At 36.6% G+C, this 27,985-nt stretch overlaps 1 protein-coding gene across 19 annotated transcripts in view; it reads right to left on the bottom strand.

Annotated features, from left to right (window-relative positions):
- PTPN20 (protein tyrosine phosphatase non-receptor type 20) overlaps positions 1-27,985 on the bottom strand; it is a 113,462-nt gene that overhangs the window by 34,056 nt on the left and 51,421 nt on the right. For 15 of the 19 annotated variants that reach the window (XR_008292066.1, XR_008292065.1, XM_053207134.1 and 12 more), the window contains 2 exons: positions 23,125-23,219; positions 17,161-17,270 (listed from right to left, as the gene is read on the bottom strand). Coding sequence is in view for 16 of the 19 variants with exons in the window: in XM_053207134.1 (XP_053063109.1) it covers positions 17,161-17,270; positions 23,125-23,219 (205 nt within the window). In the remaining 3 variants the exon portion in view is untranslated. Of the gene's footprint in view, positions 1-17,160; positions 17,271-23,124; positions 23,220-27,985 lie in introns of those variants that run through there. The other 4 variants (XM_053207139.1, XM_027062504.2, XM_053207140.1 and 1 more) reach the window with 1 other exon arrangement.

The raw sequence follows: 27,985 nt of genomic DNA on the forward strand, positions 1-27,985 counted from the left end.
ATGACTTGATCCAATGGGAAGCAAGAAGTATATTCAGGGCTTGCGGGCAAGGAAGAGAAGCAAGCCTCTCTCTCATCTCCATCCCTTGCCCAGACATAGATACAGACATATAAGACCCTGATTATTACAAGCAGCCCTACTGTGACATAAAAGGAATGAGCTGAATACAGCAAATATGAAAAATATATACATAAAGAACCTATGCTCTTAATGACATCACTGAGAAACTGATCAAATTGAACTTGGAACACTTCCTACCTCTGCACTTCCATTATGGGAGAAAATATATTGCTGTGGTTAACATCATTTTGAATTTGGTTTCTTTTTATTACGGCCTGGTCCAAGAATTCCAATCAAGATGGACAGGTCAGGCTTCAGCTACAATAATGGCAATGGGATTTTTGCAGAGGGGCAGTTCTTTTCTAGCTATTTGGTTCGACATCATTGGACAGGTTTGAAGAACAGGTGCTTCCCCCTAACATGGTCCAAAAATAACACTGCAGAATGGTCTACCACAAAAACTGCTAGCTTTGCTGTAAGGAGGAATCTGAGGAAGTTGGACACCGCTGCTCGAACCACTAGCTCCTGGATGACACTACTATAGCAACCATGGAGGAATTAGAAAGTCAGCACCACAACTGTTGGTGCTAGTGATGTACCATTTCAGTCATAATGAGACACAAGGAATACCATGCGTGTTATGGTGCGTACCAGCAACTTGAGAGCTTCTCCACAGATTTAAGTCTTGGCTAAGTGCATACAACTGGTCAAACCCACATAACTTCAGGATTTCCGGGAAATGTAATTTTTAGTTTTCCTGCCTGGGCTATACAGAAAGACAAGTTAGCAGAAGGATGTGATCAAAGCTGAGTAAGCTAATCTATAATATCTTCTATACAACAATTCATCCACACCCTGTGAGTTTTCTGTTCCTTTTCCCCTAACCCTTCTGCACATTTGTCATTATCTGCTTAGGCAAAATCCAGCCCTCAAAGTGTAGTTTATAATGGAAGATAACTAATCAAATCAAATGGAATGAGAATCAACAAGAATTCATTCATGCTCAAACTGAAAAATCAAGGAGATGCAAAACTATACATGTTACTGAGCAAGATGGAAATAAAATGCAAGATGAAGAAAAAAAATGAGCAATGCAATACGGTAGGCAAAAAAATTTAATCCATTCTGAATGGAACATAACTTATATTGTAGATCTATTATCTGTAGGAAGAAGTAATAGAATATAAATTATTTTAAATGAGTTTAAAAGTGAGATTTTAAAAAACAGAATGGCCTCTTTTTTTAATGTTTATTTATTTATTTTGAGAGACAGAGACACGAGCGGGGAGGGACAGAGAGAGAAGGAGAGAGAGAATCCCAAGCAGGCTCAGCCATTCTCAGCACAGAGCCAGATGTGGGGCTCAATCTCACAAACTGCGAAATCATGACCTGAGCCAAAACCATGAGTCCAATCGATACTTAACCGACTGAGCCACCCAGATGCCCCCCAAAAAACAGAATGGCCTCTTATATTAGGTTCCTCAAGTAGTCAAATTCACAGTACAGAAAGTAGAATGGTGGTTGTCAGAGGCTGGGGGAGGAAGAATGGAGAGTTAAGTACTTAATGGGTACGGAGTTACAGTTGAGGAAGAGGAAAAAGTTCTAGAGATGGATGGTGGTGTTGCTTGCACAGCAGTAAGAATGTACTTAATACCACTGAACAGTACACAGAAAGATGGTGAAGATGATAAATTTTATGTTCTGTGTATTTTACCACAATTTTTAAAATACTACTAACAACCCAGATTCTTTGCATCACTTATAGTCTGTTATCCAGAGATCAGCTGCTATTATAAAGCTAGATTCTCCTCATGGTCACAAAAAGATGGTCAACAGCAATCAGAGCCATGTATTTTCTTGCTTACAACCTATTTATTTTCTTTTTTAAAAAAATTTTTAATGTTTATTTTTGAGAGAGAGACAGAGCACAAGTAGGAGAGGGGAAGAGAGAGAGGGAGACACATAATCCAAAGCAGGCTTCAGGCTGCAAGCTGTCAGCCCAGAACCCGATGAGAGGTTCGAACTCATGAACTGCCAGATCATGACCTGAGCAGAAGTTGGACACTTAACTGACTGAGCTACCCAGGCGCCCCACATACAAACTATTTCTTAAATGCAAGGACAAAGTTTCCCCAAGGCATCCAACAAACCTTTACCTGAATTTCAGGCAGGCCAAGTGTCTGAAACATACCTGGCAAAACAAAACTGGCAAAACCTAACTGGCATATCCTCAGATCATTCAGGTTCACACCCTGAGTTAAAAGCAATTTCTCAACCTGCCTTGCTGCAGCTCGATGGAAAAGAGATGAAATGAGTGCTGAAGAATCAGCTAGAGTGATCACTGGTGCCACTATACAACATTTGCAGCAACCTCAACCCAAGTGCACAGACTAGGGTGCAAAAAAACCTTTGTGCAAAATTCAAGGCATCCTTCCAGCTCCTCCCTAGCTGTTCCCTACCGGTGCCAGCAAAACTCCCCTACATCTCAGTTCTGATGCCTCCCCAGGTCTTACCCTAGAGCCAGAGGGGAGGTCACACCTATGGGGGACAGAGGTTTAGATGGAGAAAGCATCAGAAAAGAGGCCAGATTTACATTTTTAAAAAATTTTTTAATGTTTGTTTATTTTTGAGAGAGAGAGACAGAGCACAACTGGGAGAAGGGCAGAGAGAGAGGGAGACACAGAATCCGAAGTAGGCTCCAGGCTCTGAGCTGTCAATACAGGTCCAATGCAGCGCTCAAACTCACAAATTGTGAGATCATGACCTGAGCCCAAGTCAGACGCTTAACCAGTGGAGCCAGCCAGGTGCCCTGCCACATCTACATTTGTATCAATATCACCTGGGAAGTGCCTTGAAAATAATGGAAAACAGTGTGGAGGTTCCTCAAAAAATTAAAAATAGATCTACCCTATGACCCAGCACTGCCAGGAATTTACCCAAGGGATACAGGAGTGCTGATGCATAGGGCACTTGTACCCCAATGTTTATAGCAGCACTTACAACAATAGCCAAACTATGAAAAGAGCCTAAATGTCCATCAACTGATGAATGGATAAAGAAATTGTGGTTTATACACATAATGGAATACTACGTGGCAATGAGAAAGAATGAAATATGGCCTTTTGTAGCAACATGGATGGAACTGGAGAGTGTGATGCTAAGTGAAATAAGTCCTACAGAGAAAGACAAATACCATATGTTTTCACTCTTATGTGGATCCTGAGAAACTTAACAGAAGACCATGGAGGAGGGGAAGGAAAAAAAAGTTAGAGAGGGAGGGAACCAAACCATAAGAGACTCTTAAAAACTGAGAATAAACTGAGGGTTTATGGGGTTGGGAGGGAGGGGAAAGTGGGTGACAGGCATTGAGGAGGGCACCTGTTGGGATGAGCACTGGGTGTTGTATGGAAACCAATCTGACAATAAATTTCACATGAAAGAAAGAAAGAAAGAAAGAAAGAAAGAAAGAAAGAAAGAAAATAGGGATTTCTGGATTCAACCCAACAAATGCTGAATCATAACCTTAAATAATAATTAAATTAAAAAAAAGAATGAGGTAAAAAATAAGTTTACAGACCTAAGAAAATAAAGATCAAAACTACATGATTACAGGGGCACCCAAGTGGCTCAGTCACTTGAGCGTTCCACTCTTGATCTCGGCTCAGGTCATGATCTCATGGTTTGTGGAAGAAGAGACAAAAAACAAAAGATAGTGCATGTATGGACATCATCAGAAGTTCAGAATAAAAACTTAAGATACAGTGAGGAACTCCAGAAATCATCCTTCCTGGTACAAGCGCAGAGAGGGAAGCAGCAGCTTCTACAGGCAAGGTATGATGTCCCATCCAGTTCCTTTCCCCTATCTTCCCTAAGGATCAGAAGCAGAAGAAGTTGGGAAAAGGGCAGCAAACTCTATTGTCCACAAAACACAAGTTAAGACACAATAACTTTGGGAATTGGGAGGGGAGGAAAGCATCCTAGGCTCAGACCATAACATATCCTCTACCCCTAAAGAAAAGACAGGTAACTGAGAAGGCACCATCCCTAAGAACCAGGGACACTGCACCTGTCTACAACTAATACTCAATAAAGACAACAGAGAATCTACTCCCACCCCCAATTAGGTTAGCAAGTAACATAATTACAAACAAGAGCATTCTGTTGCTGGGAAATGAACAAGGTCATTGACAGAAACCTTCTCTGAGGTTCAAGTGCAATGCAGAGACCTAAAGCAGAGGGTAGACATTGAAATAAACCCTCTGGCATTTTCCATTCTAAGCACAAGGTAGCAATACAGGAATTTGAAGCTGGTGATGCACTAGGAGTAACCCTAGCAACATAAAAACTCAAACCCTGCTCAATTCCTGACTAAACTGACTTAACTCACCAGACTGAAGGCCTACAAAAGGAAGAGGTATGCCTATTCCTATTTACCCCAGTCTCTAGAACACAAGATATCCAGATTTCAACAAAGAAATTATATGTACACAAAGAAGCAAGTAAAGTAAAAAAATAAAACTGCCAAGAGATAAAGCAATCAAAGGGACCAGACAGAGATAGAACATAAATGTTAAAACTATCAGACAATGAATTTTAAATAAGATCGAAGTTAAAGGCTTCAGTGGAAAAGTGGACAACATGCATAAACAAATGCAGAATTTCATCAGAGCTAGGGAAACCATAAAAAATCAATCAGAAATCCTAAAAATGAAAATTTCTATGATAGAAATAAAGAATGCTATCAGTGGGCTTATCTATGGGCTTGATACAGACTAGAAAAGAATCCGCAAACTTGAAAATAGGTCAATAGGCATTACTCAAACTGAAAGAGAAAAAAGAGTCAGGGAAGCCACAGTAGACAGCATCCAAGAACTACAGCCCAATATCACACAGATTAATATTCCTATAATTAGAAACCCAAAATAGAACAGAGAGTGGGAGTGGAATTGGGCAGAAGAAATATTTGAAGTGACAATGGTTGGGGATCCTCCAAAATGAATGAAAGATACCAAGCCTCAGATACAAAAGCTCATCATCAACAATACAAGTTATAAGACAACCCGGAATCCTACAACCAACAAAAATGTCTTTCAGAACAAATGAAGGAGAAATAAACACTTTTACAGACAAATACTGAGAGTTCATTAGCAGCACACTTGCACTGTAAGAAATGCTCAAGGAAGATCTTCAGGCAGAAGGAATATACTACAGAACAGGAAACTGACTCTACACAAATGAAAAGTTGTAAAAATTCCATGAAAGTAGATAAATATAAAATTCTTTTTTTCCTTAATTTTCACTTTCCTGGAGGGTAACTGGCTATCTAAAACAAAAGCACTGAATACATATTTTTCATAATTATTGTTATGTAAAAGAAATATTTGACAACAATTGTACAAAAGATTCACGGGAATAATTAGGAAGACACTATTGGAAGGTCCTTTTGCCAAGTGTTATAATGTTATTTGAAGATAGAAAAAACAGACTGTGAAAAATTAAAGATGTATATATATTATAAATCCCAGGGCAACCAAGAGAACACTTTTAAAGAGGTATAACTAAAAAGCCATTGGGAAAATAAAATGTTATTACAAAATAATCCTAGAGAAATCTGCAAAAAAAAGGAAAAAAGATAAAGAATAGAAAGAATAAATAGAAAGCAATTAGCAAGATGGTAGAGTTAAAAGACGGTAATATAAATGCAAACAGTCTAAATACACCAATTAAAAAAACAGAAATCAGGAAACTGGGTGAAAAAGCAAGACCCAATCATACAATGCCCATAAGAAACCACTTTATATACAAAAATGTAGGCAAGTTAAAAGTAAAAGGATAGAAAAATATGTACCATGGGAACACTAATCAAAGGAAGGTGGAGTGGCTCTATTAACATCAGAGAATATCAAAAACAAAGGAGACTTCAGACCAAGAACATTACCAGGGTTAAAAAAGTCGTTACTTGGGGGAAGAAGGATGAATAAGGGGAACAAAGAGAATTTTAGAGCAGTGTAACTATTCTGTTTGACACTAAAATGGTGAAAACATGTCTTTACACATTTGTCCTAACTCATAGAATATACAATACCACCAGTGAACTCTAATGTAAATTATGAACTCAGAGCGGTATTGCTACGTCAGTGCAGATTCATCGGTCACAAATACATCACTCTGGTGAGGAACACTGATAGTGGAGGAGCTTATGCATATGTGAAGGCAGTGAGCATATGGGAAATCTCTGTGCCTTCTGTTCAAATTTGCTGTGAACTTAAAACTGCTCTAAAAATTAAAGAGATAATTGCTAATGATAAAGAGGTCAAATCACAGAGAAGACGTAACAATGCTAAATGAGTATGCACCTAACAGAACTTCAAAATACATGAAAAACTGATAGTGTTAAAAAAAAAAAGAAAGAAAATTTACAATTATCACTGAAGACTTCAAAACTCTTCACTCAGGAATGAATGGAACATGTACACAGAAATTCAGCAAGGACAGAAAAGAACTAAACAACAACGTCATCTAACTGGCCTTTATAAAACACTCTGTCCAACAACATTGTAAAAATTCTTCTCAAGTGCACATGGTACCTTCACCAGATAGACCATATTCTAGGTCAAAAATCAAACCTTAACAAATTAAAAAGAATTAATATAAATTATGCCCTTGGACCATAATGAGATTAAATAAAAATCAATAACATACCTGGAAAATCTTCAAATATTAAGAAAGTTAAAAGCATACTTCTAAATAACCCATGGATCAAAGAAGAAGTCACAAGAGAAATTAGAGAACAATTTTTTAAAAAAGCAGACTTTAGAATAGATCTATGTTGGGGCGCCTGGGTGGCGCAGTCGGTTAAGCGTCCGACTTCAGCCAGGTCACGATCTCGCGGTCCGTGAGTTCGAGCCCCGCGTCAGGCTCTGGGCTGATGGCTCAGAGCCTGGAGCCTGTTTCCGATTCTGTGTCTCCCTCTCTCTCTGCCCCTCCCCCGTTCATGCTCTGTCTCTCTCTGTCCCAAAAATAAATAAACGTTGGAAAAAAAAAAAAAAGAATAGATCTATGTTTACCAAAAAAATTAGTAAGTAGTACAGAGAGTTCCCATATATCCTCTGCTATAGTTTCTCCTATTATTAACAATTAAACTAGGTTAGTACATTTGTTAGATTTGGGGGTTCCTGGGTGGCTCAGTCAGTTAAGTGTCTGACTCTTGATTTCATCGCAGGTCTTGATCTCATGCTTCACAAGTTTGAGTCCCACATCAAGCTCTGTGCTGAAAGCACAGAATCTGCTTCGAATTGTGTCCCTCCCTCTTTCTCTGCCCCTCCCCACTCTGTGTGCATGCACATTCTGTCTCTCTCTCTCTCAAAAAATATAAACATTAAAAAAAGAATTTAATTAACCAATATTAACACATTATTATTAATATGTTAACTGAAGTCCATAGTTCATTCAGAGTTCCTTAGTTTTCCTTCATATCCTTTTACTGTTCCAGGATCCCATCTAGGAATCCATATGATCTTTAGTTCTCATGTCTCCTTAGGCTCCTCTTGGCTGGGATGCTTTCTCAGACTTTCCATGTGTTTGATGATTTTGGCAGTTTGAGGAGTAATGATCAGATATATTCTAGGATGCCCCTCTATTGGAATTTGTCTGATGTTTTTCTCATAATTAGCTTAGGGTTATCAGTTTTGGGGAAGATCACAGAGGTAAAGTGCCATATTCATCACAACATATCAAGGGGACCTACTATCAACATGACTGATGTTGACCTTGTTCACCTGTTGCAGCTGTATATCATGTTTCTTTACTACAAAGGTCCTCTTTTTATCCCTCTTTCCATACTGTACTCTTTAGAAGAAAATCACTATATACAACACACACTTAAGGGATGGGATGTTATGCTCCATCTACATTAGAGTGGAATACATCTACTTTAGAGTGGAATATCAACATAATTTATTTGGAATTCTTCTGCATCTCTTTCTTCTCCCCATTTATTTATATATTCAATTATTTTTTTATATTAGTATGGACTCAGACATTTATTTCATCCTTTGAGTTATAATCCAATGCTACATTGTGTTGGTGCTCAAACTGTTCCAGCTGTAGCCAATGGGAATGAAAAAGCATTCTGAATGGAATGTAAATAAAAACACACAAAGAATTTGGGGGTATTACTAAAGCAGTATTCACAGGAAGATCTGTTGTATTAAGTGCTTATATTAGATCAGAAGAAATAACTTATCAGAAATCAATAAAATTGAAAACAATAGGAAAAATAATTGAAACTAAAAAAGCTAGTTCATGGAAAAGATCAATAAAAAAGACAAATACAATATGGTTTCCCTTTTATGTGGAATTTAAGAAACAAAACAAAGGAAAAAAAGAGACAAAATAACACACTCTTAAATAGAAAGCATAAACTAGTGGTTGCCAGAGTGGAGGTGGGTGGAAGGATGGGCGAAATAGGTAAAGGGGCTTAAAGGGTACAAACTTCCAGTTACAAAATAAATAAATTATGAAGATGAAAAGTACAGCATGAGGAATATAGCCCAAGCATTGTTTGGTGACAGATAATGATTATACTTATTGTGATGAGCACTGAGTAATGTACAGAAGTATTGAATCACTATATTTATTGTACGCCCGACACTAATATAACACTGCTAATTATCCTTCAATTAAAAATTATCAAAATAAATAAAATTACACTGAATTTAAAAAAATGAAAATCTCTAAACTGATCACAAAACAAAGAGAAAAAACACACTTTACCACATCAAGAATAAAACAGAGGGTATCAAGTCAGATATTACAGACATTACAAAGTTAATAAGGGAATATTATAAACAGTTCTAATTCCATAAATTAGAAAACTTATATTGATGAGACAAACTGCCAAAGCTCATTAAAGAAGAGAAAGATGATTCAATAGTCCTTTATCAATTAAAAACATTGAATATTGTTATGGGCTGAATTGTGTCCCACCCCCACCCCCCCCCAGAATTTTATATGTTGAAGTCCTAACCTCTAATAATTCAGAATATGATTGTATTTGGTGATAGGATCTTTAAAGAGGTAATTAAGCTAGTAAGATTTTTAGGGTGCACCCTCATCAAATATGACTAGTATCCTTACAAAAAAAAAAAAAACAAACAAACAAAAACAAAAAACACAGCTCCCAGATACTACACAGGGAGAAGACAGCCATCTGCAAGTCAAGAAGAGGCCTCAGAAAAAATCAAAACTGCCAACACCTTGATCTTAAACATCTAGCCTCCAGAATTGTGAGAAAATACATGTCTGTTATGTAAGCCACTCAGCCACTAGTACTTTGTTATGAAAACCCTAGAAAATGAACACAAATATGTATTTTAAAACCTTACAAACACATTCCAAGACCAGATGGTTTCACTGAATTCTAGCAAACATTTAAGAGAGCAATAATAATAATTTTGTACAAACTCTTCCAGAATATAAAATAGGAGGGGTACTTCCAAACCAACTTTATGAGGGCAGCTTTGCCCTGATACTCAAACCAGAAAAAGGCACTCCAAAAAAGAAAACCACAAATCAATATCTATCATGAACGTAAATGCAAAAACCTCAACAAAATACCAGCAAATCAAATCAAGCAACATATAAAAAGGAAAAACCACAAAGCTGGGTTTATCCCAGGAATACAAAGCAAATTCAACATTTGAAAATCAAATACCAACAGTCCATAAGTCACCATATCAACAGACCAAAGAATAAAACCTATAAGATCATCTCAGTAGATACAGAAAAAACACTGGGAAAAAATTCAACATGCACTCATGATGAAAACTCTAGGAAACTAAAACTAGAAAGAACTTCCTTAATATGATAAAAGATATCCACAAAAATCCTCCAACTCACATTATTCTTAATGATGAAAAACAGAATGTTTTCCCCCTAAAACGGAGTCCACTCTCTGTACTCTTTTCAATGTTGCACCAAAGGTCCCAGCTAGTTCAACAAGAAAGAGAAATGAAAAGCATATACATTACAAAGGTTAAAAAATAAAACCGTGTCCATTCATAGATAACATGAGTGTCTACATAGGCAAATTCCAAAAAGAATATACAAAAACACTCCTAGAATTAAGAGTGAATTTAATAAGGTAAAGGGATACAAAGGCAATATCAAAAATATCAATCATATTTCTATATACCAGCAGTGAACTATGGAAGTTAAAGTATTTTATAATAGCACCAAAATGTGTAAGATACTTAGATAAAAGTCTAACAAAATATGTATAAGATCTGTATGTTTAAAACTATAACACACTAACTACTGATAAAAGAAATCAAAGCAGACCTAAACGGAGAAATGGTTCCATCAGAGAACACTACAATGATCCTATTGATAACGTTAGAAGTTGAGAATGCCACCAGCCCATTTTGGGCTCCTCATGCTACCAAACTGACAGAAAAAGAGGGGCTACTATAATGCTTGATATGACTAATTCTAATTATCAAGGGGAAATTGGGTTCCTACTAAACAGCAGGGGTAAGAAGGAGTATGTTGAGAATGTAGGTGATCTTCTAGAGTGACTTTACAGCGATTAAAGTCAGTGGAAAATGATAACAGTTAAATTTAGACATGACTGCTACTAGCTTAGTGATGAAGGGATGAAGGGATGAAGGGATGAAGGTTTGCATCATCCTACCAGACAAGGAACCACAACCAACTGAGGTGCTTGCTGGGGTCAAAGAGAATTCCAAATTAGTAGAAGAAGGCAGTTCTACCAGATACAACCTTGTGACCAGCTGCACAAATGAGGACATAATAGTTACAAGTAAGTCTTCCTTTTTCAATATAAATGTCTGACACAATATATCAAGTATTCACATACATTCAAATATGTAAATTAACCACATATTTTTGTTTTCTTTTATAGGATAGTAAAGGCGAAGTGTTAATCAGCTGAACAAGGAAGACATCACTCAAAGACAAAAGGGGAGGGGAGCCTAGGTGGCTCAGTCAGTTAAGGGTCCAACTTCAGCTCAGATCATGATCTCGAGGTCTGTGAGTTTGAGCCCTGCACCAGGCTCTGTGCTGACAGCTCAGAGCCTGAAGCCTGCTTTGGATTCTGTGTCTCCCTCTCTCTCTGCCCCTTCCCACTCACACTCAGTCTCTCTCTCACTCTCTCTCTCTCTCTCTCCCCCTCCCTCCTCCTCTCAAATATAAACAAACATTAAAAAGAGAAAAAAAGACAAAAGGGAGATTTTTATATTCTCTTTTGAGGATGGGGTGAGAAGGTGTTTTCAGTTGCACACAGGATAACTGTATCATCGTAGATGGAAACATACGTTTTTATTTGGAGATTAGGTATGGTTTAAAGAGATACATGTGGGTGCCAAGTTGACAAAAGATGGACTGTGGTTATTTTGCAATATGTCAATATGGCTAGGCTGAACTTCTTCTCCCAGAATTCCATTTCCTAAATGTTTCCAGTTAAGATGATTGACGAGAGAGGTTCTTATGTGAGACTTAGGACGGTGAACCTGAAACAATAGCAATTTTGTAGTTCACACACACTATAGCTTATCTCCTGACACACCTCATTTTTTACACAGAGGGAAAAACTTGGTATCATAAAAGTGGCAATACTTCCCAAATGAATATGTTGCCACTCCAATCTGAATTTCAAAATATACATGGGGGTATATGCATCCCAATATTTACAGTAGCGTTATCAACAACAGCCAAACTATGGAAAGCACCCAAGTGTCCATCAACTGATGATGGATAAAGAAGATGTGTGAGATATATATATATATATATATATATATATATATATATATATATATACATACACACACATACACACACAATGGAATATTATTCAGCCATGGAAAAGAATGAAATCTCACCATTTGCAATAATGTGGATGGAGCTAGAAACTATGATTCTAAGCAAAGTAAGTCAGTCAGAGAAAGAGAAATACCTTATGGCTTCATCCATATGTGGAATTTAAAACATAAAGCAGATGAACATGGAGTGGGAAGAGACGCAAATGAAGACACAGACCCAACTATGGAGAACAAACTGAGAATTGATGGAGGGAGGTGGGCGGGGGATGGGTTAAATAGGTGGTGGGCATTAAACAGGACACTTGTGATAAGCACTGTAAGTGATGAATCATTAAATTCTACAACTGAAACTAATATTACACTGTATGTTTACTAACTGGAATTTAAATAAAAATTTGTAGAAAGAAAAAAAGGGGGGTTGTGGGAATGAACAAAATAATTTAAAATACCACATGTAGCAAGAGCCCAACTAGCCTACAAAATTTTTTATTAAAGCACTATTGGCATACAATATCTATTAGCTTAAGCTGTATAGTCATTTTTTATCTTTGTACATTATAAGATAATGCCCACAATAAGTCTAGTTACCACCTGTCACCAAAGTTATTACACTATTATTGACTATACACCCTATGCTTTACGTTACATCCCCATGACTTGTTTATTTTATTACTGGAAGTTTGTACCTCTCCTTTACATTTATTTTTTTAATGTAATCTCCTTTACATTTATTTTTTTAAAAATGAAGGGAAGGATTTGCCTTTCTAGGTAGCACTTAGAACTACTGCCGCATTTTAAAATTTTTAACAATTTAGTCATTGTAAATTGTTGCTTCACTGTGGTTCGATTTTCACTTCCCTGATTAAAAATTAGGTTGAGTACCTTTTTCAGATTTCCTCTTCTGTCAAGTGCCTACTGACATCTGTCTGGTCAACAAGTAACAGACTCGGGGGCTTAAACAGTACTTGGGCTGCTACAACAAGTAATAGACTCGGGGTCTTAAACAACAAATATTTCTTTCTCACAGTTCTGGAAGCTAGAAGTCTGAGCTCAGGGTGCCAGCATGGCTGAATTCTCTGTGAATGCCCTCTTTCCGGTTTAGAGATGGCTGCTTTCTTCCTGCATCCCCATGTTATAGAAAGAGAGCTCTAGCTCCTTCATCCCTTTATAAAGGTACCAATGCCATCATGGGGCTCCACCTTCATAACCTCATTTGAACTCAATTACCTCCCCAAGGCCCCATCTCCATCTGTCATCACATTCGAGATCCAACATGAATTCGGGGAGCTGGGGGGAGGGCGAAAAAGTAGTCCATAGCAATGTCTTCTGCCCATTTTTCCTATTGTCTTTTACCTATTAATTTGTAGTTCTTTATGTTTTCTGGCATTAATCCATTATTAGTACAGATCTCAGTCTCAGTAACAGACCCCAGGACAGACCTAACCCTAAAGTGAAAATTAAAAAGAGGGGAAAAGAAGGGGACTGGGAAAGAAAAAGCAGCTCCTGTCTGCTCTCCCTGGGGAGCTGGCCTTGCTTCTGAGGGCCGGGCCATGCCACTCTCTTATCAATGTCACATAGCACTGATATTAGTTGCCATTGCAAGACTGTAATAAAGCAAAACAAAACCACCTAATCATCATATCTTGACAGAACTCAAAAGAATAACCCGTAATATACCAACTGCAAGTTTCTTGTTCCTCATCGTTCCGAATCTCAGCTCTCAAAACCACCTGCTTGGTTAGACACTGATCTTAGATCATAAGCTTCCTGCTATTGCTGCAGCAGCAGTACCATGAATAAAGCTTTCCTTCTTTTTTCCAACCCAATCCAAGAATTTCCCCAAAGGTTCAGTTCCATGGATGTTTATCATATATATTACTTTATATTATAATAATATTTTTAAAAGAACTACCCTAACTGACCAACAAGAAGAGACTACTATGCAGATAATTGTGCACTCATACAATGAAGTATCATTTAGGTTTTAAAAACTGTTGGGTAAATATGTGTTTATTAAAAAGGCATGTTTACAAAGGAATGTGTTCATTTTTATTTTAAAAATAAATTTGTGTTAAAACTTCCGCTTCTGCCTAAAACGTAGAAAGCTGGTATAAGCATCACCCATACACTAACAACATGTAAAAGTTGAAAACTGCAAAATAAAAACCAATAAAAAAAAATGCACTGGAGAGCTGTGGCTGCAGGACAACCAAGTAGTCTGAAGTCTAAGGAAAGACAGACGCCTCCAAGGAGAGACAGATCACCAACACGAGTTCACTTGTAGCAGCTAATGGGAGAAAGAGATGCCAGACACCATACAAGTGTAAAAGAAGTATTCAGATTTAAAAAAAAAAAAAAAAAAACTTGATGTATTCCTGAAGGCTGAATGTGGCCTAATGTGACAATTTAAAATTCCGGGAAGCCACAGATAAAAGAGTTTTGCAACACTCTTGCAGACTCAACAGGCCTCCAATAGGTGCTCATTAAAAAAACAAAAAATAAAGGAAACAGAGTAGGAAATGGAAGGAATCTTTCCCTCAGTGGTACAGGCTCGGAGGAGAAGAGTTACTACCACTGCAGAAAATGTATAAAGCCGTTACTTGGACCTACACCTCCGCATTGAAGAAACGTCTTCATTTGCAGGCGGAACAGCAGCAAACCCCACTGTGCACAGGTGAAGAATCACCGCCTCTGGGACAGGCAAAAGAAAAACACTCCACTCCTGGAGGAAGGGCAGGAAACAGTCTTAAGCTCAGGATCCTAAACCAATACTATAGTAAGTCTCTCACCACTAAGGAAACCCCCTCCGACAGGAAACCTCCTCCCACAGTAAACCTGCCAAAAATATAAAGCAGAGTTTGAATGCCATAATGAGGAGAGGCAGCATCACTGACAAAGCCCCTCCACTGACAACCAGGAACAGAGAACTTGCCTAAGGCCGAGACTGGACTACGACCACAAAACACTACCTGCCCTCCTCTCCAGGCCAGCCAGCACCAGGCTACCTACCACTAGAGCAGGGCCATGAGTGTAGGGAAGAGCACTTCTGAAGCACAGGTACATGGGGAAGGCCTGAAGCTAAGGATGGAACAGGAATGAGAAGGGAAACTCCAGCATTGCAGTTGCCACCCTAAGTACAATTCAAATCTTGAGAAAGATTTAAATTTTAAGTTAATAGTTCACGGTAGGTCATGACACCAACACAAAAGCAAAGTCCAGCTCATGTCCTAAACACACTAACTCAAGTACCTATACTAATGGCCTAACGGGGAATAGGCATAAATCCCATTTATCTCAATCTCTACTCTTCTACACCCGACATCAACACTCTACCAAAATTTACAAGATATACAAGAAGCAGCAACAATGACAAAATCACTGTCAAAAGAACAAGGCAATCTACAGAAAAAAAAAAACAACTTAGAAATGACCCATGTGTTAGAATCATAAGAGAGGGAATTCTAAATAACTATAATTAATATGTGAAAGCTATATGGAAAAGGTGAACAAAGTACATGAGCAGATAAGGAATTTGAACAGAGAAGGAAACTATAAGATAAAGTCAAAACGTTTGTGAGAGCTAAAGTATGCTTTCAAATGGGTTCATCAGGAGTAGACTAACACAGCTGAGGAAAGAGGCAATAAACTTGAAGATGAGTTGATAAAAATTACCTTAACTGAAACTCTAAGAGAAAAAATAGGAGGAAAAAAGGTAAAAAGCATATTTGTACAGCCCCTTTGGAAAACAATTTGTCAATTATATACACTTACAATTTCAAAATCCCAATCATAGATACATGTACCTTAAAGAAATGAAAATGTAGCTTTACACAAGACCAGTACGTGAAAGTTTGTAGTGTTTTTTATCCATAATTGTTAAAATGTGGAAACACCCAACTGTGCCTCAACTGGTGAGTGGCTAAACAAACTGGTGTAGCCATACAATGGAATACTATTCAGAAAAAAAAAATTAAATACCAATAAAAGCAATGGTGTACATGAATATCAATAGCATTACAAAAAAAACTGTACTCAAAAGGCAACATATTTATGATTCTGTTTATGCAACACTTTGGAAAAGAAAACTAACAAGAATGAAAAGAGATTACTGGTTGTCAGGTGCTTGTGTTGGGTTAGGGGAAGACTCAAAACAGTACAAGAGAAATTTAAAGGGTGAAGGAAATGCACTATATGCTGACGGTGGTGGTAGACCTGTATGCTAATTTTCTCATTAACTATTTTTGTGTCAGATCTGTATTTTAATAATTACATAAGTGTGAGATTGCCTTCAGTAGATTTGACATTTTCCAACTTTAAAAAAGTCATTAGACAAGATGATTCTGGCACTTGATCTAAGGTTGAAATGGGTGATCTCTATAGTCCTCTCTAGCTCCAAGGTTTTTGAGGTATGGGATTCCCCAATCTCACACAAAAATTTTACATATATATAAATTTATATGTTTTTATAATTTTTATAACTTTATATGTAAATCTATGTATGTTCATGGTTATATTTATGTTTATATTATATACAAATGTAAATACATATACACAAAAATTTTGACTATCTTCAGTATTATGATTTATTTTTTATACAATTTGTATTTTATTTTTTCCTCATAATATACCCTATGTGTAATCCAAAAAAAAGTTATTATTTTACTTACAAAGTATATATACTGTGCAACAAATTAAAATTTAAAAAATGAGGAAGCAGGTCATGTGCAAGTCTACACAAATCTATAATTCCTAGTATAAGAAAATATAAATAGCTCATTTTATTAAATTGACATGTTTGGATTGCAAGCATAATTCATTCTAAGTCTATTAGAATGGAAACATGCTTGTAATCCAAAGCACTTGTATAACAAAGCAAATTTCAAGAACCATTAGCTCAGTTGTGATCATGTGACATTCGGCATCACATATTACTTGTATTGTAAGACATCGCTCATTTTTCAAGTTAAAATTTATTAGAAACGTTTGCTTGTCTTGCTGAGGGCTCTCAAAACAAGTTACTCACAATCCAAGGTTTTACTGTAAATTAAAACATTTAAAGAAAGGGAGAGATTTGCCCTTATGAAGGTGAGGTGTGGAGCATTTTCTTCATTCTTAAAAAAATCCTAGGAAATCATGTTTGCTCCATCTAAAAAAGTTTTTCCTAGCTCTTTCCCACATTTATATTAGAAATTTCTTGGTTCATACCTATGAAATATAGCTTCTTCAAGAATGTGATAATAAAAAGAGGATGAAGTCATACCGTGGAGCTGAGGAGGGACAGTCTGGGATGGCCCTGCAAGTTCTTCATCCTCACTGCTCCACTTGTCTCTTAGGAAGCCACTGGTGGCCCATATGCTTGGATCACTGTCACTAGAAAAGAAATATATTTCGCTGTTCATGGTTTCAAACAATGTATACATTTTTTAAAGAATCTCTGATAATCTATATTAGTTATTCAGTTGACATTCATCTTTATTTAAGTTTAGCCATGTACTTCTGTTGTCAGCACCCAGAATTGGCCCACTTCAAAAGGGATCACTCTGAAGTCCCAATGTCTGATCACAAACTCCATCTCTTCCCACATTTATCTGGCTTGCAAACTAGCCATCTTGGATCAATTTACCTACGCCCCTTCTTTCCTCCTTTACCCAGGCTGTGAGAGACAAGTACTGAGGTCACTGGGATTTCTGATATCAGCACAGAGCCATGTGGAAAATACTGTGATGTATGTCCCTGTTGAGTCTCCTCTACTTTTCTTCCACGACAGCTAATTCTGAACCACCGCCCTCATTTAGACCCTATCTTAATTCTCTGCCTTAGTATAAACAGAGCCCCTTCTGGAAAATGCAAGCCAGGAAGCAAGAATTCGTTCAACTAATTCTCTCTTAAAATGTGTACTTATGGGGCACCTGGGTGGCTCAGTCAGTTAAGTGTCTGACTTCAGCTCAGGTCATGGTCTTGTGGTTTGTGAGTTCGAGCCCCACATCAGACTCTGCACTACCAGCGCAGAGCCTGCTTCTGATCCTCTCTCTCTCTCTCTCTCCCTCTCAAAAAATAAACATTTTAAAAAATAAAATGGGTACTTAGATACATCAATATGTTTCATTATTCTTTACTTTCTCCCTGATCACAATTAATCCTTCCACATTCAACTCCACACCTTCTATCTCCTAAGTCTTTTCTTTGAAATGACATTTTCATATATATATAATTAATCTCTCCCTATGTACAAATTCTGCCATAACATAAGAATACTCAATTCTCCCTAATCTTAAAAATAGAAACCCTTTTCACCCATGGCTAATATCATCCTCAATGGGAAAAAACTGACAGCTTTACCCATAAGGTCAGGAACATGACAGGGATGTCCATTCTCACCACTGTTGTTCAACAGAGTGTTGGAAGTCTTAGCCTCAGCAATCAGATAACAAAAAGAAATAAAAGGCAACCAAATCAGCAAGGAAGAAGTCAAACTTTCATTCTTCACAGATGACATGATACTCTATGTGGAAAACTCAAAAGACTCCACCAAAAAACTGCTAGAGCTGATATATGAACTTAGCAAAGTCACAGGATATAAAATCAACATTCAGAAATTGGCTGCATTTCTATACACCAATAATGGAGCAGCAGAAAGAGAAATCAAGGAATTGATCCTATTTACAATTGCACCAAAAACCATTAAATACCTAAGAATAAACCTAACCAAAGAGGTGAAAAATCTATACACTGAAAACTATAAAAAGCTTATGAAAGAAATTGTAGAAGACACACACACACACAAAAAGGGAAAAGATTCCATGCTCCTGGGTAGGAAGAACAAATATTGTTAAAATGTCGATACTACCCAAAACAATCTACACATTCAATGCAATCCCTATCAAAATTACACCAGCATTCTTCACAGAGCTACAACAATTCTAAAATCTGTATGGAACCAGAAAAGACCCCAAATAGCAAAAGTAATGTTGAAAAAGAAAACCTAAGCTGGAGGCATCACAATTCCAGACCTCATACTGTATTACAAACCTGTAATCATCAAGATAGTATGGTACTGGCACAGAAACAGACACATAGATCAATGGAACAGAATAGAAAACCCAGAAATGTACCCACAAACATATGGCCAACTAATCTTTGACAAAGCAGGAAAGAATATCTAATGGAAAGAAGAGTCTCTTCAGCAAATAGTGTTGGGAAAACTGGACAGTGACCTGTAGAAGAATGAACCTGGACCACTTTCTTACACCATATACAAACAATAAACTCAAAATGGATGAAAGACCTAAATGTAAGACAGGAAACCATCAAAATCCTAGAAGAGAAAACAGGCAACAACCCTTTTGACCTTGGCCACAGCAACTTCCTACTAGACATATCTCCAGGAGCAAGGGAAACAAAGGCAAAAATGAACTATCAGGACCTCATCAAGAGAAAAAGCTTCTGCACAGGAAAGGAAACAATCAACAAAACTAAAAGGCAACTGACGGAATGGGAGAAGATACTTGCAAATGACATATCGGATAAAGGGTTAGTATCCAAAATCTATGAAGAACTTATCAAACTCAACACCCAAGGGGCACCTGGATGGCTCAATTGGTTAAACATCCAAATTCAGCTCGGGTCATGATCTCGCAGTTCATGAGTTCAAGCCCTGCGTTGGGCTCTGTGATGACAACTCAGAGCTTGGAGACTACTTCAGATTCTGTGTGTCCTTCTCTCTCTTCCCCTTCCCCACTCGTGCTCTATCTCTGTCTCTCAAAAATAAATAAATGTAAAAAAATTTAAAAAAACTCAACACCCCCAAAAAAATAATCCAGTGAAGAAATGGGCAGAAGATAGGAACAGACACTTTCCCAAAGAAGACATCCAGATGGCTAAGAGACACATGAAAAGATGCTCAACACCATTCATCATCAGGGAAAGACAAATCAAAACAATGATGAGATACCACTTCACACCAGGCAGAATTCCTAAAATTAACAACTCAGGAAATAACAGATATTGGAGAGGATGTGGAGAAAGGGGAACACTTTTGCACTACTGGTGGGAATGCAAACTGGTTCAGCCACTCTGGAAAACAATATAGATATTCCTCAAAAAATTAAAAATAAAGCAACCCTATGACTCAGCAATTGCACTACTAGGTATTTATCCATAGGATACCAAAATGCTGACTCAAAGGTGCACCTGCACCCCTATGTTTAAAGCAACCCTATCAACAACAGCCAAATTATGGAAAGAGCCCAAATGTCCATTGACTGACAAATGGATAAAGAAAATATTATACATACACACACACACACACACACACACACACACACACACACACACACAATGGAATATTACTCAGCAATCAAAAAGAATGAAATCTCGCCATTTGCCACAATGTGGATAGAACTAGAATGTATTATGCTAAGTGAAATAATATGTAAGTGACGAATCACTAAATTCTACTACTGAAACCATTATTACACTATATGTTAACTAACTTTGATTTACATAAAATTTTTTTTAAAAAAGAGAAAAAAGCTGTGTATACATATATACATACAATGGAATATTACTCAGCCATCAAAAGTAATGAATCTTGCCACCTGTAATGACCTGGATGGAGATGCAGTATGTTCGTTATGCTAAGCAAAATAAATCAGTGAGGGAAAGATAAATACAATAGAATACCACTCATATTGTGGAATTTAAGAAGCAAAACAGATGAACATATTGGATGGGGGGAAAAAGAGGGAAACAAATCATAAGGGTCTCATTACAAAAGAAAACAAACTGAGGGTTGATGGAGGGAAGTGGGTGGGGGATGGGCTAAATGGATGACGGGTATTAAGGAGGGCACTTGTCATTATATGTATGTCATATGTTTATGTCATATATTGAACATTGTGTGTTATATGTAAGTGATGAATCACTAAATTCTACCACTAAAAACAATATTACAGTATATTTTAACTAACTAGAATTCCAATAAAAATTGGAAAAAAATAGAAACCCTTTTCAACCTCCTATCTCAAACAGATTTTTCAAATACTAGCCATACCCATTTTCTGTTCCTTTCCAGCTTCTTACTACTCCGTTTACTTGTGCTTTCATTCATAGCCCCATTTAACAAAAGCCTCCTAATTTGACTTCTGGTTCTAATCTCTGATGTCTAAAGACAACTGTTCCTAAATTCAAATTTAATTATGCCTGCCCATCACCTTCAAGATAAACCCAGGCTTCTTACATAAGTTTAAGACACTGGCAATCTGGCCCCAGCCAATCTGTTCGTCATTCCTACTAATCTCCTTTATGTATCTTATGTTTTAATCTTAACAAAAAAAAAAAAATGCCTCTTTCTTTTGCTTCTGGAAATGATTTAAAGTTTCTTACTCTTTCTCCTTCTCATCTTTTTTAAGATTACTGTAAATATCTAATTGCTCCCCACTTCTTGCCACCTATCATCCACCTGGCGACCAGCAATCCTCTTTTTCTAGATAAACAGACAGACAGACATATGCATGGATACAGCAAAAAAAAAGTCCCTGTACTTTCTTTTCATTCCAACAAATGGACTAAAATATGTACTCCTTGTTCTCACATATATCAACTTCCTTCACATTCTGGCCCACCTTACATTTGGCTGTACCTCTTACCTTCTCAAGCTTCCTGGCATTCCAATTCACATGTACCCTACAACTCTTGACACATAACATTTATCACCATTAATAAGATATTTTCACAACTTCTTACCTTTGCTCAAACCTCTTCCTCCAGCTTGACATTTTCTTCCTTTCCTTTTCTTTTTTATTTTTTTTTAACTTTTATTTATTTTTGAGAGACAGAGACAGAGCGCAAGTGGGGAAGGGGCAGAGAGAAAGGGAGACACAGAATCCAATGCAGGCTCCAGGCTCTGAGCTGTCAGCACAGAGCCCGATGTGGGACTCAAACCCACAAACTGTGAGATCATGACCTAAGTCGAAGTTGGACGCTTAACCGACTGAGCCATCCAGGCACCCCATATTCCCTTCCTTTTCACCTGCTAGATTTCTACTTATTTAAGGTCCTAAATCCAACCTATGTATCTTTTCTTCAAAGAAGCTGGTGAAGCCCCCTATACATATTTATCTGTCTTCTATATTCACAATCCTTGGACTTTGACTCTATAGTAGTATTTACTACATTGTACTTAAATTTGTCTTTTACATATCTGTTTCCTTAATTAAACTATAAACTAGGGGTGCCTGGGTGGCTCAGTCAGTTAAGGATTTGACTTTGCCTCAGGTCATGATCTTATGGTTCACAGGTTTGAGCCCCGCATCGGGCTCTGTGCTGACAGCTCAGAGCCTGGAGCCTGCTTCAGATTCTATGTCTCCCTCTCTCTCTGCCCCTCCCCTGTTTTCACTCTGTATCTCTTTCAAAAATAAACAAACATTAAAAACAATTTTTAAAAACCTATAAAGGGCAAGAGCTGTGTAATATTTTGCAGCTGTGTACAGTGTTTAGTATATAATCAGTATCTAGTAAATTAATATAAACTATTAGATTATAATAGTATCTCAAAATGCCTTTTGAATTATTTGTTCACCTAACGCACTTTTGAAAGTTATATATGCAAGTTACCTATTATACACATTACTATGCAGTGCTATGCCACTAATATTAGTTATAAATCTCTAAGGAAATATGGCTCACTAAAATGTTCTCTTATTTGACATGATTTTGCATGTAACACCTAAATGTGAACAGTTTATAAGGATGAATATTATTTTTGTTTTGTTTTTCTAATGGAAATTTACTTTTCTTTTGGTTCCTTAAATTCTTTCATATATAGTACCAAAAATTCACCATGCTAACAATTCTATTGTTTCCAGCACATTATTTTCTTTCTGGAACCAAATATCATTTCTAGTAAAATTTAGTTGTGTACTGAGCTTTACCTTACTTCAAGTACATTGTCCTCTCCAAAGTTCCAAACACCATGACTCTGGAAACGTACAATTGTTGAGATGACAGAGAAATTACATTCTTTAGGGATATCTTTTTCATCTGTTAATACTATATTTATGAGATCATAAATACATCTTATTTCTAGCCAAATCAGGCTGTACTTACTACAAAGAGCTGTATCTTGAAAAACTAACCAAACATTTGAAGGCCATTATTCACTGTCTCCACTGAGAGAGCTAGCTATGAATATGAATAGAAAACTCACTAAATAAGCACATTATACCTTTCTGTAGCATCTTTTAAAATATCCTCATAATCATTTTGGGAACTCTGAGGAGAGAATTTTACCTCCTCTGAGCTATCTTCCTTTGCCAAAACCTACAGGAATAAGAAAGGAAAGAAAATTATGGCTATGATTTTAGGAATGTACAGTTTAAAAGAAATATGATTTCTATAGATTTTTTATTTTTTAATGTTTATTTGAGAGAGAGAGAGAAAGCACAGGGGAGGGGCAGAGAGAGGGGGAGACAGAGAATGTGAAGCAGGCTCCACACTATCAGTGCAAAGCCCAACATGGGGCTCAAACTCACAAACCACGAGATCATGACTTGAGCCAATGTCGGACACATAACCAACTGAGCCACCCAGGCAACCCCGATTTCTATAGCTTATTAAGAAGAGTGCTAAGGTATTTAATAACAGAATTAAGACCACAATCACAGTTTGATTTCTATTCCTATAAAATCACTTGAAATGTATTTCTCCCTATTAAATATTTTCCAAACTGTAAAAATAGAGTATAAAGTACTATGCACACACAAATGATTTTTACTGAGTCACCCAAGTTATTTTACAAAAGTTGATAAAAATAAGCTTCATTTGTGATAAGAAAAAAAAAAAAAGACTATCACTGTAGCCCAGTGAAGATTCTTATAATGAATGCTTATCACATTTAGTTTACATACAAAATTCTTAGCACTATATTTATCTTTATTTTAATACTTATATAATCTAATCCAGTAATTAATTCTAAGTATGTTTCTGCCATGAGATTTTCTTCTGCCCCCTAGACTTTTTTCCACTTGGTTACATTCACAGAGTCCTGTATAGTAAAAAAATAATAATAACAAAAAAAAAAAATGAGAGTAGAGGGGAAAAATCACATTAAATTAAAAATTCAATCAATATTTTAGCCCTCAATTCTGTTTCAATTAATCCATTCATTTGACAATTATTTTCTGAGGACCCAGTATGCACAGATAGTGGTCTAAGTGCTATGGATAAAACAGTGAACAAGAGAGGTATGTGTTCTGCCCTTGCAGAGCATATATACTCTCATGGGGAGAAAGAAAACACACAAGCAAACACATACAAATTACAGCTGGTGGTGTTACTGCAGTAACAGAGTATGGTGATACGTAACTGCCATGTACCTAAAAGGCAAAAGGAAGGGCTAAGCAAAGAGACAGGGAAGCATCCTGAGCGAAAGAAACAGCAGATCCCAGGTCCAGGCAGAGCCTCTGGCCTCTGCCTAACTGACCACCCTCACCTCATGCCTATTTCTCACGCAGCATCTCAAGTCACAGCCTATATACCATGTCTTTTCATCTTTTCTCAAGTATCTTTGACGACTCTGATTGTGCAAAACTTATTAATCTTTCCCCGCTCACAAGTATGTGTGTGTGTGTGCGTGTGCATGTGCATGTGTGTGTTTTGCTTATTCCATGAAACTTTTTAGACCTGGAATACCTATTGTGGGCATATATACAGCCATCATTCCAGAACATGGACTCAAACACAATCAGTTTTAGAAACAAGCACGTTAATGGAAAGATGTAAACAATTACCCAACACTGTTCTTACCAAGCATATTCATTTGGTTGAACAAATCAAAACATATAAGTTATTAGGTTTTTAATCTAATATGAATAAGGATTGCTTGAAATTAAAGTTAACTCATATTTTAGCAGTAGTTTTCTAAATACAGTAAATTCTAGTGGATTAGCTAATTGTCATTTTGAATAATACATAAAACATAAAAAGTCTTTCCTTGTGGTGACACAAGTATAGCACAACATACAGAGTTGTTGAGTCATTATGTTGGACACCAGAAACTAATGTAATACTGTGTGTCAACTGTACTTAAATAAAAATAGGTAGATAAATAAATAAAAATTGAAATAAAAAGATAAAAAAGTCTTTCCCTATGCAAGAAAACCATCTACTCTCAAATACTTTTCCAAAATTTTTTAACATTTGCTTTTAATATTTGGGGACTTAATTCACCTAGAAACAATTTCGATGTGAAGTGTTCCTCACCCACTCTGCGCAACCACCAACAATGATCTTGCGTTCAACTGGACATTCACGAGATCCAGTAGGCCACACCTGGTACCAGATGAGCTTTGCAGAGGATACGGTGGAAAACCACAATATGTGAGCAGGACAGTCTTAGGCTTGCCCTCATTAAGAGTCCTAGCAGCATTCTAGTGTAAGCTCAGGTGTGAAGCAAGGGGTGGGTGGGTACCTAAGTCCCCCTCCTTAGAAACCTCAAGCAGCACAGGAACCCATATCTCTTGTAAGAATGCATGAACCTAACCTAGGGCTCACTGCAAAGGGATTCCCACATTCATGCCATTTGTACTCTCATTAAGACATTTATTGTCCTAGTCATAATCCTCCCAGTCTGGGGATCATTTTTATCATAGCCAATGCCACCTGGTAATACAGCTGATAGTCCACTTTTACCAGGTTTCCAGAGAAACAGGGTGCTAGAAGGCTAACACAAGATCATTTTCTCGTTGTGAAAAAGAAAAGGTTCATTCATCTTTACTCACAGGCAATAATGTCATTTTATTTTTCCTGTTGGAATAACCAATTATACCAGCACCATTAATTGAGCACACCATTCTAGAAATCTACAATGTCACATGAAAAGCTCCCATATGTGTATAGGTCTTTTCTAGAATTTCTATGCAGTTTCATGGGTCTTATTTGCCACTTCCTATACTGTTTTCACATTTCCTTAATTTGTACAGCGTTCTAATAGGCCTTGACACTCTGCAGTACCAATGGCCCTCTCCACCACATATATACTCTTGCTTTCTTTCCTAATACTGTCTTGCCTATTCTTGACCTTCTGTTTTCCCAAAAGCTTTTTGATCAGTTGATCAAACCTCAAATATACACTAACAAAACAAAACTTTGGAATTTTTACTGAAATTAAGCTAAATTCATTTCGTATTTAAATTAGAGATAACAGTTTTCTTTATTATATTAACTCCTCTTATCCATTAATATGATACAGCTATACATCAAAATATTTTTAAATATTCTCAGGAAAGGCAATTCATACCATTTATTAAATTGACTCTCACATACTTTATAGCTGTAAATATAATAGTATAATCCATTATGGTAGATAATTTGTATTTAATATTTGGTATACATTTGCTAACTACTGCATAATGAGAAAATCACGTTTTTATATACTGTAATTTTATACTTATTCTATTATAACTATTTTAAATTTCCATTATGATTTCTTCTTTGACCCACGAGTTTTGAGTATGTCTTTAAATTCCAAATGCATATTTTTTCTATTTGTGGTTGATTTCTAAGTGAATTTCTTTATGTCAGAGATCACAGCGCTATAAACTTAAATATATAGTATTATTTGAAATTTGTTAAGATATATTTTGATTTGATACATGGTAAATTTTTATAAATGGTCCATGTATGCTTGAAAAGAATATGGGTTCTCTAACTTCTGGATGCAAGTTCTATATATATATTCATTACATATATCTTGCTAAATTTTTTTGTTATTTCTCTACTCTTAACTATTATCTATTCTATTAATAAAGATATATTTTTAAATGGTCTACTCTCATAGTGAAATTATCAATTCTCACTTCTAATTCTGATTTACATATTCTGGTGCTTATAAATTTAGAATTTTATATCCTCCTTGTGAACTAAACCTTCCCGTATTATATAGTGACCTCTAAAGCCTAATGTTTTTTGCTTTTAAGTTCGTTTGTCTGACATTAACTATAGCTACATTACCTCTCTTTTGTTAGTGTTGCTCTGTGTATCAGGGGGAAAATGTTCCCCAAAGATTCCTTCTCATTAACCTATACAGATGACCAACGAATTAAATGAGTTCTACAGAGTTGGCTTAGTCCTGAAAGCTAGTTTATCAATGCTAATTGGTAAAACAAATCCCTAAGCATTAATTTCAGGATAATTAAAACAGGAATGTGAGGATGGAGAAAAAGGAGAACAATACTATTGCACCAACACAGTCCCTCTCTTCTTCCAACAAGACATGTTTAAAAAGCCATTTTCTTAGCACTTGCTCACTGAGAAAAAATGGCATCACCTGAGTAAGAATTCCTACCATAATTTAAACCTGAGACATATTTCAAGTCACACTTCAAAATCAACTTGATTACATTTATCCAAGAAGCGAACTGTTTTAGATGGCTGCAATTCAAATTAAAGGCTCACTTAGGACTCTAATACATCTTTGATTGAATGAAATGTGATTTGGCCAGCAACGCCAAGAAGGTACAAGGAGAAATATACTAAATTACCAAGATGTCAGGTCTTTTCAGAGATTGCTCACTGAATCAAATTTGTGTCAAATTAAAGAAAGGGCTAGATAAATTTTTACGAGGAGCCTAAGTTGGGTTTTTTGTACTGCATATGCCAAGGACATATGAGGACAAAGTGAAAGCAGTAATACTAGGAGACAGGAGCCTGGTTTCTAGTCTTTTCTCTGTGGTTGAAGAGCTGTATGATCACAGACAAATCATTTTAGCTCTCCAGGACTTAGGTTCTTCATGTCTAAAATGATTGTTGGAATAAAAATGATTTGACCTAGCTTCCAAATACAATCATCTACAAGTCTATGAGTCTAGATAATTCCTACAGACAGCATCATAACTCAAAGAGCATCAAGTGGCTGTAACATCAAATTAATTCATGAAATGTTAAAAGCAAATTCTGGTAAAATCAGCTGGTTTTCCCAGCATACTCTAAAAACCATCCAGAAATGACTGCTAAGATACTCTTTTCTAAAATGAAACTTTAAAGGATATCAAAACTTATCCTAGATAGGTCAAGCCATAAAATATGGA

This window comes from Acinonyx jubatus, chromosome D2 (genome assembly GCF_027475565.1).
Source record: "Acinonyx jubatus isolate Ajub_Pintada_27869175 chromosome D2, VMU_Ajub_asm_v1.0, whole genome shotgun sequence".
Lineage (NCBI taxonomy): Eukaryota > Metazoa > Chordata > Mammalia > Carnivora > Felidae > Acinonyx > Acinonyx jubatus.